We start from the raw sequence: 15,108 nt of genomic DNA on the forward strand, positions 1-15,108 counted from the left end.
ACATGTACCCAGGACACAAAAAACATACAGAGAAGCCCCAATAATTTAAGATTATACATGTAAATATACCCTAGACATGCAAGAAAAGACCACCCAGTGCATCTAGACTCAGACAAAGAAATTTACATCGGTACGTTTATATCAGAAATGATCTTTCACATAGGAAAAGCATATAGAACACGCACACACACACACACACACACACACACACACACACACACAATCCCATGCTCTAGTAAGTAAACAGAGCTGACAAAACTGAGTTGACAAGTGCACACCCATTTACATAAAACAAGAGGCCTAAGTCCCAGTGCCCTTTTGTCCTGTGTATCTGTTTCGTGGTGTCCTTGCCAACATGTATGGTGTGGGTAAGGGAATGAGGAGTGAATAGCCAAAGCAGGAGGCGTGAACATCTGAAGTTGCATAACTGAGTGTAGGGGCAGATTCAGCATAAAAGATCCTGCTGGAGAGCATGCACTGAAGTCTACCGTGGTTACACCAGGACCATGGAGCCCAGTATCTTGCTCCTCCTTGCTCTCCTTGTGGGCTTCTTGTTACTCTTAGTCAGGGGACACCCAAAGTCCCGTGGCAACTTCCCACCAGGACCTCGTCCCCTTCCCCTCTTGGGGAACCTCCTGCAGTTGGACAGAGGAGGCCTCCTCAATTCCTTCATGCAGGTGAGATATTCACAGGGCCTGGAGCTCCTCTTGGAGTTTCCTGTGTTTTCTCTTGGAGGTCACTCAGCAGGAAGAGCAAGGGACTCCTTCCAGGGTGTAGGTTCAAGTGGGAAGGTTGCTAAGGGGAGGGTAAGATGCTTATTTTGGTGGATGGCAAATCTTGCTATGTTGGAATTGTGTGGGGGCACTGTACTTGGAGGACAAGAGGTGTAGAGGTGTTGAGGTATAAGCGGTAGAATTTCACTCCTTGGGGTTTGTCCATTCCAGAAGAGAAAGAAAACTAGCAGAGGTGTCAACATTCAGGTTTGCTTCTGCAACAAGAGGTGTTCCAGGACAAAGGGAAAGAGAGGCAGGACAGGAGGAGGGATGGGTGGGAATGCTTATTCCAGCAGCTGGCTTGGCTTTTACCTACCAGCTTCTATGTTGGTGTTTCATACATGGAGTTTCATGTTTAATTACCATTTACTAATAATCAGTATTCGTGATCCTACCTGAGATCTGAGCGATCTACCCTTTTGTCTGCCGCTGTGGCTGTGGAGATTATACTCTTGAGCCTTGTATTTGTTACCCCCAGCTTTTAAAAGATTCCCACTCCCCAACATCAATGGCAAATTCAGTTATATTAATTTTTTTTGACACGGGGTCTGTCTGTGTGTTTTTTTTTAATGTTGTCTCCCAACTCATGATTCTCTTCCCTTAGCCCCCGAATGACAAGTGTGTTACTTCACCCTGCCACATGTGTTTTAAACACATGCATCCCATGTGTGAGAAAGTTCGAGCCAACATCCTTTTGATTTATTTTAAGAAATTCACTGACAATTTAATGTACACATATACTGGATCTTGACATCTGTGATCCTTCCTCCTTTCACTCTCTCTGCCTCAGAAACCCTTCATTTGGCCAACATTCTCTTCCTACCTTGATGTCTCTTTTGGTTTTTACCCACTGAGTTTAGTTAGGGTTGTTCAGGGGTGGGTTGATGTGGGGTTTATTTCTTGGAGATCGCTTACTATGAAGACAAAGGATGGATGTTTTCTGAGCTCTAGGTTCAGGTGGGAGGGTTGTTGAATGAAAGGTGAGATGCTGGCAACTTCCTGACCACAGGTGGGGACTATTTGTCATAATATGAACCCAGGGGTGACTATACAAAAAGTAATTGACTCCTTCTCCCAGCCAGGGCCACCACTGCCCACAGACCTCCAGTGAGTAGTGGTAGCATCTACAATGCTGCATCTTTCCCCTGGTTGAGATTCCAGAGCCAGCTAGACTGAAGGGTATAGACAAGGATCTTTATCTGTATCCACATCCATATCATACCCATATCTATGTATGTATTGTGTCGATCCACATCCACATCTCATGAGGCAGGTTAAGCCCTCTCCTTTCATTTGGAGAATTTACTCCAAATACTTGAGAAATAAAGAGAAAACTCTTTAATAATGCACATCTGGTTCTGGCTATCACCCTAGAGAAACTAACCTCAAACAGAAATTTTTAACAGCTTTTATAAAGTTTGGGAATATATGCACTATCATCTGTAAATTTCCTTTAGGTCCCATTCCCACGTTAGAGTTTGGGCAATTAAAGGTATTTCACAGAGCCATGAATTTCAAGTCTGCCTGGTTCAGATAAATCGGAGACTTACAGCAGAGATATTGTCACCATCACTTTTCCAGTAGACCAGAGCTGTCCCCTTGAGTGGTTGTCACTCAGGGTCTCAGTGACTGTTCTGTGCTTTGCTGTGACATTAGAACTGAGGGTGACACCAGGGCCAAGGCAGCTCCTAGAAGAAAGCATTTGGTTGTATCTGGACTATAGTCTCAGAGATTTAGTTTATCATCATTTTAGCAGGAGCATGACAACAGCATGGCCAGGGTTGGAGTGGTAGCCTAGAACTATATCCTATTCTATAGACCGACAGAGTTACGCTGGGCTTGTTGTTTGGGCCTTTAAAATCTCAAAGCACAACCCCAGGGACATATTTTCTCCAACAAAGCCACACTTCCTGATCCTTCTAGCCTTTTCAAATAGTGTCATTTCCTGGTGACTGGGCATTCAAATATATAAGCGTTAAGTAAGCCATTCTTTTTTTTTTTTTTTAAAGATTTATTCATTTCCTTCATGTATGTGAGTACACAGTCCCTGTCTTCAGACACACCACAAGAAGGCATCAGATTCTATTACAGGTGGTTGTGAGCCACCAAGTGGCTGCTGGGAATTGAACTCACGACCTCTGGAAGAGCACTCAGTGCTCTTAACCCCTGAGCCACCTCTCCAGTCTTATATAAGCTATTCTTATTCAATCCACCACACCCAGGGTCATTCTGCCTTCCTGGAAGAATTTTGCTCTTCCTTATAAAAGAATCAGGACTTAATGGTGGTTGTTATCAAGTGATTTTTATCCCTTTTGAACTGCCCAGTAGACCAAGTTTTTTTCATATGCAAATTGAGCCTAATTGGCGACAATCTTAACAAATAAATCTAAACAGATACATATTCTCAGCAAACCCAAGCTTCAGTTGTGTATAACGCACAATTTTTTCCCTATAGTTTCTAATAAGTCTGGTTAGTTGGTTACTTATCTATGAGTCACATAAGAGACCACACTTAACCAACCTCTACATTGTACAGTGTAGTGCTTCCTAAGCAATTGCAACATCAGTTCAATTTTATTGAGTTGTTTTATTTTTAATTTTATTGAAGTGTTTTATTACATTTTCCTTTATTATGTCTATAATCTGTTTATTTTTGAGACAAGATTTCATGTTGCCCAGGCTGGCCTCCAGCTCAACAGCAGCCAGAGTTCCTCTTGAATCTCTGAACCTCTTTTATTTACTTCCCCAGCACCCATACACTAGCCCAGCACCCACAATCATACTGAAGCATAGTACAGCTTAGAACATCCAACTAGCTGAGGGACACCTTTCTGTTGTACATTCACCCTGAAATTTTAAGTCCTCAGAAAAGGAAGGGTGTCCAGGTCCAGTCTATTTACCAATTTTATCAAAGTGTTTTTTTTTTTAACAATTTAACAATTTCTGTGCTGGCTAACCCCAGTCCTGGTGCCTTTATGTTTGGCAGTTTCGCGAAAAATATGGAGATGTGTTCACAGTACACCTGGGACCAAGGCCTGTGGTCATGCTATGTGGGACAGACACCATAAAGGAGGCTCTGGTGGGCCAAGCTGAAGATTTCTCTGGTCGGGGAACAATCGCTGTGATTGAGCCAATCTTCAAGGAATATGGTAAGACTCTCAAAGGTTGGGATGATGTAGGATGGAGAATGGGCACAGAGAGAGTTGATTCTGAAAGAGGGGAGAATAAGGGTGGGGGAAGGACTCAGGTTTCTTTGAATTTCCTGTGGGACTGGACCATCCATGCTTCCCCTACTTTGTCAGGTGTGTTCTTTGCCAATGGGGAACGCTGGAAGGCCCTTCGGCGATTCTCTCTGGCTACCATGAGAGACTTTGGGATGGGAAAGAGGAGTGTGGAAGAACGGATTCAGGAGGAAGCCCAATGTTTGGTGGAGGAACTGCGGAAATCCCAGGGTGAGTCTGGGAGAAAGGGCATGAAGGAAGGTGACAGAGACATGAGTGTACAGCCAAAGAAAGAGAAAGAGACATCATTGGTAGAGAAACACAAACACACACACACACACACACACACATTCACTCACACACATTCACTCGCACACACATTCACACAAACATGCATGTATACTCATAAATACACACAAAAACACACTCACACACTAAAATACACACATACACTCACACACAGAAACACACACATTCACGCACATACACACACTTGCATACACATACACATACTCACTCACACACATACATTCACACACATACCCACACCTATACACAAATACACATGCACATATGCTCACACACATAAACACACACATAAACATGCATACATTCACTCACATACACTCACATACACATAACACACACATTCAAACATACACTGTTGAGGGGAGAGAGAAATACACAAAAATAGGGAAAGAGACATGAAGTTCACAGTGTCCAACAATAACTCAGAGAAATAGATTGCGTGATCAGCATGCTGTGTTCTTACATTCAAGGAAACTGATGCCCATGTTAAGATTACATATTAGTCAGGCATGGTGTCACAAGCCTGTTATCCCAGTAGTCAGGGGGCTGAGAAAGAAGGATCAGAAATTCAAAGCCAGTTTGGCTATATCATCAACTCTTGTCTCAAAGAGAAAAAGTTGATGCTGTGGGTGCACACATAACTCTCAGTCTGATCCCCAGCCCCACAATATTGGCAGGATGTTACATGCTGATCATCATAGTGTACCTGAGGTGGAGGCAGGAGCTTAGAGATTTGAGGTCATCCTTGACTTTATATGGTGTTCAAGGACATCATGGTTACACAAAACAGTCTCAAAGCATGGTCTATGTCCAATGCATGTGTGGGAAGCAAGGAACTGTGCTTTTCCCTTGTGGCTATGCTGATTTGTGGGGCAGTAAACAAAGGGGCCAGGTGGGCTGTTTTATTGTGTGGTAGGGTTTGGACACATTTTAGAAACCTCCTATCAGGGGCATACTGTCTGTTGTTCGGGTCATGATACTGGTGTTTGTCATCTCTTAAGATTTCTCAGGAGACTGTGAGATGAGATGTCCCTGCAGAAGCTGGAAGGGAGAAGAAGGAATCAGGAGATTAAGAAAAAAGAAAAGAGAAAGCAGAGTGACACAGAGACCAGGAAGCTGAGCTAGAACTAGAGGGACCAAAATAAAAAAAAAGGGAGCAGGAGTCATTGGGGGGTGGGGAGAGGGGGACAGACAGTGGGAGGAAGTAGGTAGGGGGAGGGACAAAGAGAAAAAATGGAAATACTGCAAGTGTTTTAGACAGGAAACTAGATTCAGATAAAAACGTCTGAGGAGCATCAGGGAAAGATCTGCAGAGGTATCAGAAGACAGACCGTTGAAAGTCAGAGAGAGTAGCAACAGTGGCCCAAGATTACTAGGCTGACATCTCATGAGGGCCCATCGTGGAGCCTGGATATCAAAGGCAGCAGACAGCAGGTGCTGATGGTTCTTGAACACCATAGAGTCAAGGATTGGAGAATGAATGGAGGAACACACACAGACGAGAGACTTGTCAATCCACACAGGCAATCCCCAAATCCTCCCCCGAATCATTTCTAACTGTGGGAATTACTTATCATCTTAGGGTCAGCATGGTGATGGGGGTGGTGGTGCAGGATGGAGACTCGTTGTACATGTGGCCGCTCTCAGGTTTTTGGGTCTGAATCCTATTCTCAGGCACTAGTGTACTTTGGTGAAGTTAGCTACCCTCTCTGTATATACAAATTGAAAAGGGCACCTCAGGACCCAGTTCTCAGTGCAAAGGAGAGTTTTTAGCCCCAGAGGGAGAAAGGCAAGGAATAGGAGACAAAGACAGGATACAGAGGAACAGGGAGAAGGGGAAGAGAGCAAAGGAGAGAGGAGAAAGGAGGGCAAGGGAGAGGGGGAAGAATTATTTGTCCTATGGGGACAAAGGACTGCCTCTGGATAGAGGGGACAGATGTGGCACATGAGCCAAATGGTGATATATAAAGGTAAAGGGGGAAACCCCATGTTAGGATGAGATGTTTAATTTTAATTGGGCCTGTTAATTAGGCGAGCCAAAGGGGGCTTTTGATTCCTGGGCTTCAATACTTTGATAGTGGGACATTGGTAGTCAGCCTCAGGGGAAGAGGTGGCCAAATAAGGGAATAGACCTTGGGGACTAGCTTTAGGAATGTAATCTAAAGGTTTTTAGCAAGGAAGAGGGAATGGACAGAAAGGGTGAGGCCTTCCAGGGCTCAAGTGGGCGAGTGTTCCTTCATTAATAGGATTGTATTTTATGTACAGCATTAAATACATTAAAATTAGATAAAATGCTGTATGCAATGCCGAATGCAGGACTGGATGCATCCTATGTGCAGACTTAGCAGCTGCTGCTACTTAAGTAGCGAGTGGAAGAAGCAGCTTTCCAGAGATGGGGCCAAAGCTGAATGTTCTACAATTCTTGATACCATGTCTCTTATCCTGCCTCCTCATCCTCCAGGAGCCCCACTGGATCCCACCTTCCTCTTCCAGTGCATCACAGCCAACATCATCTGCTCCATTGTGTTTGGAGAGCGCTTTGACTACACAGACCGCCAGTTCCTGCGCCTGTTGGAGCTGTTCTACCGGACCTTTTCCCTCCTAAGTTCATTCTCCAGCCAGGTCCGTGGGTGGGAAGAGAAGAGTATCCACAGCAGAGGAACACAAGAGGCTGCTTTGTGGATGCAGGAGGGAGAGTCTGAGGGCTGGAAGAAAGACAAAGACAGCATGGAAAGACAAAGAGGCTGAGACCCGGTGCAGAGGGAGGGATGGGAAGTGAGGAGGAGAGATTTCAATTTAGCAATACAGAGCCATCCAGACAGATATGAAGATAACTATGGCCCACGGGCTGTTGTGCAGCTAAGAGCGTACAGGACTTTCCGATCATGTATTAATCCCTGGGTTCATTAGCATGACATAAGCCAGGTATGGTAATTCATATATGTAATCCCAGTACACAGGTGATCAGAGTTCACAGTCATCTTTGGATAAGTATTAAGTTTGAGGACACTCTGAAAAACATGAGGGTTGATTTAAAAAAAAAACACCAAACCAAACCAAAGTGATGGTTTGGGAAAGAGAAAAAGAGGACAGAGACTACAAGGCAAGAGAGTGCTGGAGAAAGATTTAGAGATCATCTGATAGGATGCTGTGTGTGTATGTGCACCAGGGAGAAAATGAAGGGACAAGAGATGAGCAAGGGAGAGAGGAAGGACTAAGGGAGGGAAGAGGAGAGGATGGAAGGGAGAGAGACAGTTGTTCCTAGGAACACAGCCTGCTTCTTGGGATCTGATAGCTCCAGGTGACCTCCTGGGTTCTTCTTACAGGTGTTTGAGTTCTTCTCTGGGTTCCTGAAATACTTTCCTGGTGCCCACAGACAAATCTCCAAAAACCTCCAGGAAATCCTCGATTACATTGGCCATATTGTGGAGAAGCACAGGGCCACCTTAGACCCCAGCGCTCCACGAGACTTCATCGACACTTACCTTCTGCGCATGGAGAAAGTGAGTCCTGCATGGATGAGAGAGGTGGGTGAGAGAGAAGGATGGGGATGTGTCAGAGAAAAAGAGGGAAGGGCACAGAGGATGATGAGGAGAGGTAGAAAAAGAGTGGAGGAGATGTAGAACATCTGGAAAATAAAAACACAGAGAAACAAGGAGAAAATGACATAGGGAAAAAGAAGGGGATTTGCTGGGGAAGAAACCCAAGGCAAAGGGCAAAAGTAGAAAAGACCACAGAGGAACAGAGCGCCTGGGAGACAGAGCATGTCAAACCACGAAAGAACAAAGTAGAGAGAGAAGACAGAAGCCAAGGGACATTGTCTAAGGCCTAGTAATGTCCAGGGGTACAAACAGAAGGAAAGTGCCCAGAGATATGTGTGCTTCTCATTGCAAAGGTCCAGTCACCCCTGACCCATTCTGCTCTCTCCCACCTGCAACCAGGAGAAGTCGAACCACCACACAGAGTTCCATCATGAGAACCTCATGATCTCCCTGCTCTCTCTCTTCTTTGCTGGCACTGAGACCGGCAGCACCACACTCCGCTATGGTTTCCTGCTCATGCTCAAGTACCCCCATGTCACAGGTATATCATGGGAGGTACTGTTGGGGGAGTCTTCTAGCTCCCTTTTGGATGTAGAAATTTGAGTGGATGAGAGAGACACAGACCACTTACATCTGTACCTCTAGATGTTTTGTTCTACTTGTAAACCAGGACAGTGCTGTGGGTGTGGGTGGTATGAGAATGAACACTCAGCTGACTCATTTTCTGTTGTTTTCTACTTAAAGGTAGATCTTTCCCTTCCTTCCTTCCTTCCCTCCTTCCTTCCCTCCTTCCTCCAATCTTTCCAGTAGTCTATTATTCGTATTTCTATCCATCCACATCTTCACCCATCTACTTATTCTGTTAATTTACCCATCTATTTGTCCACTCGTCAATTAACCTGTCATCTGCCTTTCCCTTCAATCATTCACTCATCTAAGCATCAATCTATCCAAAGACCTATTTACTTACTCATTCTTCTATCTTCCTACTAAACACTCACACTCACATTCACGCACACATGCTTACATGTACCTACACACACACACACACACACACACACACACACACACACACACACACACACACACCTTGAGTCCATTCAGTCAACTATTTATAAATCAACTGAAAAATTATTTATGTACTCATTGATTCTTTAATCACCTAAGGACACATTTCATTCATTTCTTTAAATAAATCAACTTGTGTTGTTCTTTTGATCAGCATTACTGAACAAACTATTGGCCTTCTGTTCATTCATGCTCTCATCTCTCCTTCTATCAACAGGTTCTATTTCTTAATCCTTTTACTAAATGGCCTTCGAATTCCCCATTTGTTTGTCTAACCATTCTTCCATTCATCCACTAATTGAATCATCTGTTGACTTACAAGTTGAATACACAATCTGGTGCTTACTGTGTTCCTTTCATCCACTTAAGAATCTGTGCACATATTTATTTATCCATTGCTTTTTAAAATATATTCATTTCTACATGCATCTGTTGATGGCTTAATTTCGTAATGTATCTAATTCTCCATTATATTTTTGAGGACATAACTTCAAGTTCTTAATATAAAGTTCAATGTAAAGTTTGTGTGTGTGTGTGTGTGTGTGTGGTGTGTGTGTGGTCAACTCATTGCCAAGGTGAGAATTTCTCCTGCTTTTCTCCCTGCCTACTCTTGCTTCATTAAGATTGCTCTAAAGTCTCCCTGTGTAGTACCCTTTGTTGTCTGAAATGAGGTTGAACTCATGGAGGAGAGATTTAATACAGTTTTAAACATGGGCACGAAGAAACAGGCACTTAAGAACAGCACAGTTGTTTCTATGCTGGAAAGCTCTCAGTTTCTCAGCAGGGTCTCCTAACTGTACCCTTTTCCTGTGTTGTTGGCTGATACACTACAACATCATTGCTACAAAGCCAGTAAAATGGGTCTACTCTTCCCCTTTTCTACGCAGAGAAAGTCCAAAAGGAGATTGATCAGGTGATTGGCTCTCACAGGCCACCATCCCTTGATGATCGTACCAAAATGCCATACACTGATGCAGTCATCCACGAGATTCAGAGATTTGCAGATCTTGCCCCAATTGGTTTACCACACAGAGTCACCAAAGACACCATGTTCCGAGGGTACCTGCTCCCCAAGGTGAGGCCACCTGTGATTCCTCATTGTTACTCCATTCATGAGCATCCTCCACTCTCCTAATCACCAACCTCATCCTGTCTGTGGTTTTCCAGGACTGTGTTTCTTAGGGACTGACTGTTTATCATATGGGAGTCAGGGTATGTTAACATCTTTATCTTATAACTTCTCCCAGAACACTGAGGTGTATCCCATCCTGAGTTCAGCTCTCCATGACCCACAGTACTTTGACCATCCAGACACCTTCAATCCTGAGCACTTCCTGGATGCCGATGGGACACTGAAAAAGAGTGAAGCTTTTATGCCCTTCTCCACAGGTGAGACAGACCTGTGATTCCTTTCCCAGACACTAGAGGGCAGGTCCTCCCTCTGGGACACCAACACCAATAGGTCCCTGTTAGTATACTGAGTCTATCTCAGTTAAACAATCCCATTCAATCTGGCTACAGCCTCATGAGGGGAGTCTTAACTAATGGAGCATCCTGGTCAGGACTTTTGGGAATTGTTTAAGGCAATGCTAAGAAATTTAACACAGCAGCCGGTGGGGGTAAGATGATATTCATGCCAAAGTGACCCCCTGGAAAAAATCACATCATGTGTCAGATTTGATATAATGGAGGTTTAATTGGGAAATAAAAGAGGAGTGAGAACTTAGGGAAGGGGGGCAGAGCAGGACAGAAAGAAGGACAGAAAGAGAAGCTGGTCAGGAACATGGTAGGGCAGGAACATGGTAGGGGATGGAGAGAGAGGAGGAGGAGGAGGAGAGAGAGAGAGAGAGAGAGAGAGAGAGAGAGAGAGAGAGAGAGAGAGAGAGAGAGAGAGAGAGAGAGAAAGTGATAAAGGAGCAGATAGAATAGAAGTAGAGATGGGGGAGGGGATGTGTGGAAGAGAGCTGTACTTTTTATATGCTGTTGCTGTTGCATCTGGCTTGCGCCTGGCAGGTAATGGTGACAGACAATGTTGAAAGGTCCCTGGGAGAAGTCCAGTGGAATTATCTGTAAACCAACATTTCTCCATTCTTGTTTAAATAAAAATGAGGCACTAGGAAGGGGTAGAGGTTGAGCAAGAGTGTGATCAGCCAGTTCTTTAAACTACGTTGTGCTAACTTTGGGGGTGATGGTCTGTCTTTGGGGACCCTAAGAAAATTGGGATGCTGGACGAGTCCTGGGAAAGTTGGATGCTCACTGCTTTCCAGGGTCTCTGGAACCATCTGCGGCTAGGAGAGCACAGGCCCAGTCGAAGAGCCTGTGAAGGTGGACAGGAGCACCTGTGGGTAGCTCCTCTGGAGCTGTGCTGGGTGAGATTCCGAGTAAACATCTGGACTCGAGGGAGAAAATAAAGTTAAGGATGTTAGGGGGAAAGCTGTTTTCTTAGGTTTACCTTTAAAACCCCTAGGTCTATGGTCTTGGTAGTTGGGGAGGGGGAGTCCCAAAATCCTCTGGAACAGGCAACGGGTGGGAAAGTGAGGCTGTTGATGGGGATACTTATTCAGATGGAGTCCATTTGATCGGTGAGAAGTGAACCTGGCCGAGTATATTTACTGAAGAGTCTTTTTAAGTTTACAAAAGAGATGCAATTTAGAAATGTTACTTTTAGTCTGTTTCGAAGTTCATGTTGCAGATGAAGGTAGTAGATACCATAATGTGTCTTAGTAAACAATATTTGTGAAAATTATGAGCATTCTTTAATGTGAACTCAGGGAAGACAGAAGCCTTCCATGGAGCAGAAAGGGCAAGAAGGACTTTTCCTTTCTAGCTGAAGACTGGATGAAAAAATAAATTTAAATTTAGCAGAATGAGAAACATCTTTGTCTATAGTTCAAAGACAGCTGAAGCAAGCTTAACAGCTTGAATTTGTGAGTATGATAGTGAATCGTGTAGTGGTATGTTTTACCAATGTTAGGCTAATAATTTATCAGAACTCCATTGGTGAGTGTTAGAACTCTGAGCTTTTGAAGTCCTAATATTAACAGCGGCACAGTGAGGGGAAGAAATCTGAAGAATTTGTTGTTGGTGGATGGGGTAACAAGTGATCTGTGAGCCATAAAGTGTAGTTGTTGCAGGTGGCATTGTGTTGGACGTAGGGTCCTAGTGTGTGAGTTAGGCCCATGAGAAGCACAAGCACCAGGAGAGCTTCCCAAGTCTTTTGGCACCAACATTATGAAATATAACTCAGTGGCATGCAGGGTTAAGGGGTACCTGTCAGGCCCATGCCAAAGTGTCCCCCAAGAGAAATCACACTGTGAGACAGAGCTGGTGTAAGGGAGGCGTATTTCTCCAGGTTTATAAGGGGGACCTGGAGAAGCGGTGAAGCCAGAGAAGTGGGCAAAGTGGAAGATAGAAACAGAAGCCAACCAGGAACTCGTGGGGACAGAGAGAAAGTGGGGGGTGGGTAGAGTAGAGGGGAATGGAGAGAAGGAGTCTGGGGTAGGGAGCAGACCTTTTTATATTCTGCCGCTGCTGCACCTTGTTCTCATCTCTCAGTAAATTGTGGCAGATGATAATGATGCCAGCTATTGCTAGGTCCCTGGGAAGAAACTTGGGGAATTGTCTCTAAGCCAACACTCAAATTCATTTTCTCAAGAAACAACAGCAAGAACAACCCACATGAGCTGGGTGGGGTCTCAAGGCTAGGGAGGCATTTATCGGTGAGCACTGGGGAGATGGCATGTGCCTCGATACACTTGTCCCTGTTTGCATATTCTAGCTTGTTACATTGTAAAAGAAATAAAAATCAGGAGCACTTATTTGAGAAATGAAAACCATCCATAATGGTTAACATCCTGATCCAGAGCAAGTTCAGAGTTACAGCACCCTTCAGTGTCAGCAGGCAGTGTCTATAGACATAAGAGGAGCTGGGTGTGTACACACAGCTTGATTGGTGCCAGCTCCATTTCTGCCTTACTTGGCCATGCAGGAGGAGTTGGCAGCCCAGGATTGGTCAAATTCAAGAGTGACTGAGACTTGCTCTTCTTTGGAAGGGTATAATCTCAAGTTACTGTGTAGTCCAGTTGACTATTGTGCCTGGTTATTTTATTACATACAGAAGCTGTCTTCAGCCTAATTCAGTTAGTTTAATGGACTCTATAGGATATAAGCATGGAAACTTTGTATTCAGGTTTATTTCTTTATTTAATCTTTTTTCCTTCCTTTCTTTTTTAAATCTATTAACTGTACTTTCCAGATTGCTGTTCCCTCTTTTGTTTCCCCTTCCCACAGTGGTATCCCATTCTCTCCCCTCCCTCCATTTCTTCTCTGAGAGGGTGGAGAACCCCTGTGGGTATCCCCCAACCCTGGCACATCAAGTCCCTGCAGGGTTAGGCTCATCCTCTCTTACTGAGTCCAGAGAAGGCAGCCCAAAGAGAGGCAATAGCTTGTGGGATAGCCCCTGTTCCAGGTGTTCAGGACCCACATGAAAACTGAGCTGCAAATGTACAGAGATGGGCGTGGGGATGGGGGATAGGTTAACTTGTCTATGCTCTTTGGTTGGACCCCCAAGGGTCCAGGTTAGTTGCCTCTGTTGTTGTTCTAGTAGAATTCTTATCCCTTCAGAGCACTCAGCTCTTACCCAGTTCCCTCCCTTTCTCTGCCTCCTCTGACTATTCCCCCTTCTAAGTGAGATTCAAACATCCTTTCTCGGACATTCCTTCTTGTTTAGCTTTGGATCTTTGGATCTTTGGGGTGTATCTTTGGTATCCTCCAGTACTTTTTGATTAATCAGTGAGTTTAATTCACTTTTAAGTCTGGTTACCTCACTCACATGGTATTTTTTAGTTCCATTTTCCTGCAAAATTCTCTTAACATTCCTACTGGAATTATAGGTTAATGGTTAAAATCCCTGTTATTTATTGCAGTGGGCAGGGATGTCTAAATGGGTTTAGGGATTTGACAGTCCAAAGGCTATACACTGGACGAGTGCTGACATGGTCACTCTCTGTGTCCACAGGAAAGCGCATTTGTCTTGGCGAAGGCATTGCCCGAAATGAATTGTTCCTCTTCTTCACCACCATCCTCCAGAACTTCTCTGTGTCAAGCCATTTGGCTCCCAAGGACATTGACCTCACGCCCAAGGAGAGTGGCATTGCAAAAATACCTCCAACATACCAGATCTGCTTCTCAGCTCGGTGATCGGGCTGAGGCAGCCAGGTGCCCCAGTTCTGTTGGGAATGGCCTCATGTTTCTGCCTCTGGGGGACCTGCTGAAAACCAGGCTCAAGGCCACTGCTCACATCTTCCTATTGCAGTTCTCCAAAGTCCCAAGGCTTGTTCTTATTCCTGTGAATGGCACTGAAGAAGTCAATCGACTGTCTTATTTTGACATGTGAACAGAGATTTCATGAGTACACATCTCATGCTGAGTCACTTCCCTCTTCCTCCTAATAGCCCACGTCCCCACTTATCAGCCCTCCATGGTCTGTGATCTGTGCTAATGGACTCTGTATATGGTCTCAGTGCTATGTCTACAGACTTACATAGTATGTATGGTTCAGGTAAACAGAATCACAGAGTGTGTGAGCTTCGGTGTGTTGTGCCTTTACTTCACATAATATTATCTAGGTTCCTGTGTTCTACAGGCCACAGTCACACACATTCATGGGTTTTTCCTCATGCTCTTTCTTAACATACTCTTCTTCTGTCTTCTGTGTAGGCAGCCAATGGGCCTTGAGTTGCATGTTTCTGAACATTCACCTCAGGTTTCCCTATGTTTCTCCTTAAATCTCTGAAGAACCACACCAATGCTTGCATTAGCAAGGGTTCTTTAAAGGAACAGGGGTGACAGAACCAATCAATCAGTCAGTCAGTCAGTCAGTCTAGACCGGCTGTACTTCTGTCTCCCCCCTCTCACCTATGTGTATTGTTTATATGTATCTATTGCTTATGTATCTATCCATGTGTATTTATGTATATGTGCATGTGTGTATGTATTATGTATGTAGTGTGTATGTTTGCATGTATGTACGTATGTATCAATCATCCATGTCTCTATGGGATTTATTAGACTGGCTAAGAGGGTGTGACCACCAGGTTGTACAACAATGGTTGTCCCATAATGGAAAAGCTGAGAACTGGATAGTTGTCCATCCATGAGGTTGTTAGCTTTCTTCTGTGCCATGCAGTGCTGCAG

General features: G+C 44.4%; 1 protein-coding gene across 2 annotated transcripts; it reads left to right on the forward strand.

The window, feature by feature from the left end:
- Positions 1-468: 468 nt before the first annotated feature.
- Positions 469-14,498, forward strand: Cyp2b2 (cytochrome P450, family 2, subfamily b, polypeptide 2). 2 transcript variants are annotated; one of them, XM_039081823.1, is made up of 9 exons: positions 469-677; positions 3,760-3,922; positions 4,076-4,225; positions 6,765-6,925; positions 7,630-7,806; positions 8,245-8,386; positions 9,801-9,988; positions 10,161-10,302; positions 13,931-14,498. In XM_039081823.1, exons 1-9 carry the CDS (start codon positions 507-509, stop codon positions 14,110-14,112), a joined length of 1,476 nt encoding a protein of 491 aa, XP_038937751.1. In that variant the 5' UTR covers positions 469-506; the 3' UTR covers positions 14,113-14,498. The 2 variants fall into 2 exon arrangements, with proteins under 2 accessions (XP_038937751.1, NP_001185605.1); NM_001198676.1 differs by having other exon boundaries at positions 507-677; positions 7,630-7,830; positions 13,931-14,497.
- Positions 14,499-15,108: the final 610 nt, after the last annotated feature.

This window comes from Rattus norvegicus, chromosome 1 (assembly GCF_036323735.1).
Source record: "Rattus norvegicus strain BN/NHsdMcwi chromosome 1, GRCr8, whole genome shotgun sequence".
Taxonomy (NCBI): Eukaryota; Metazoa; Chordata; class Mammalia; order Rodentia; family Muridae; genus Rattus; species Rattus norvegicus.

Excerpts from the sequence above, each read along its gene's own strand:
- Cyp2b2 (NM_001198676.1), top strand. The coding sequence starts at position 507 with ATGGAGCCCAGTATCTTGCTCCTCCTTGCTCTCCTTGTGGGCTTCTTG. Across the intron at positions 6,926-7,629 it reads TAAGTTCATTCTCCAGCCAG|GTGTTTGAGTTCTTCTCTGG; the intron begins GTCCGTGGGTGG and ends TTCTTCTTACAG. Across the intron at positions 8,387-9,800 it reads CAAGTACCCCCATGTCACAG|AGAAAGTCCAAAAGGAGATT; the intron begins GTATATCATGGG and ends TTTTCTACGCAG.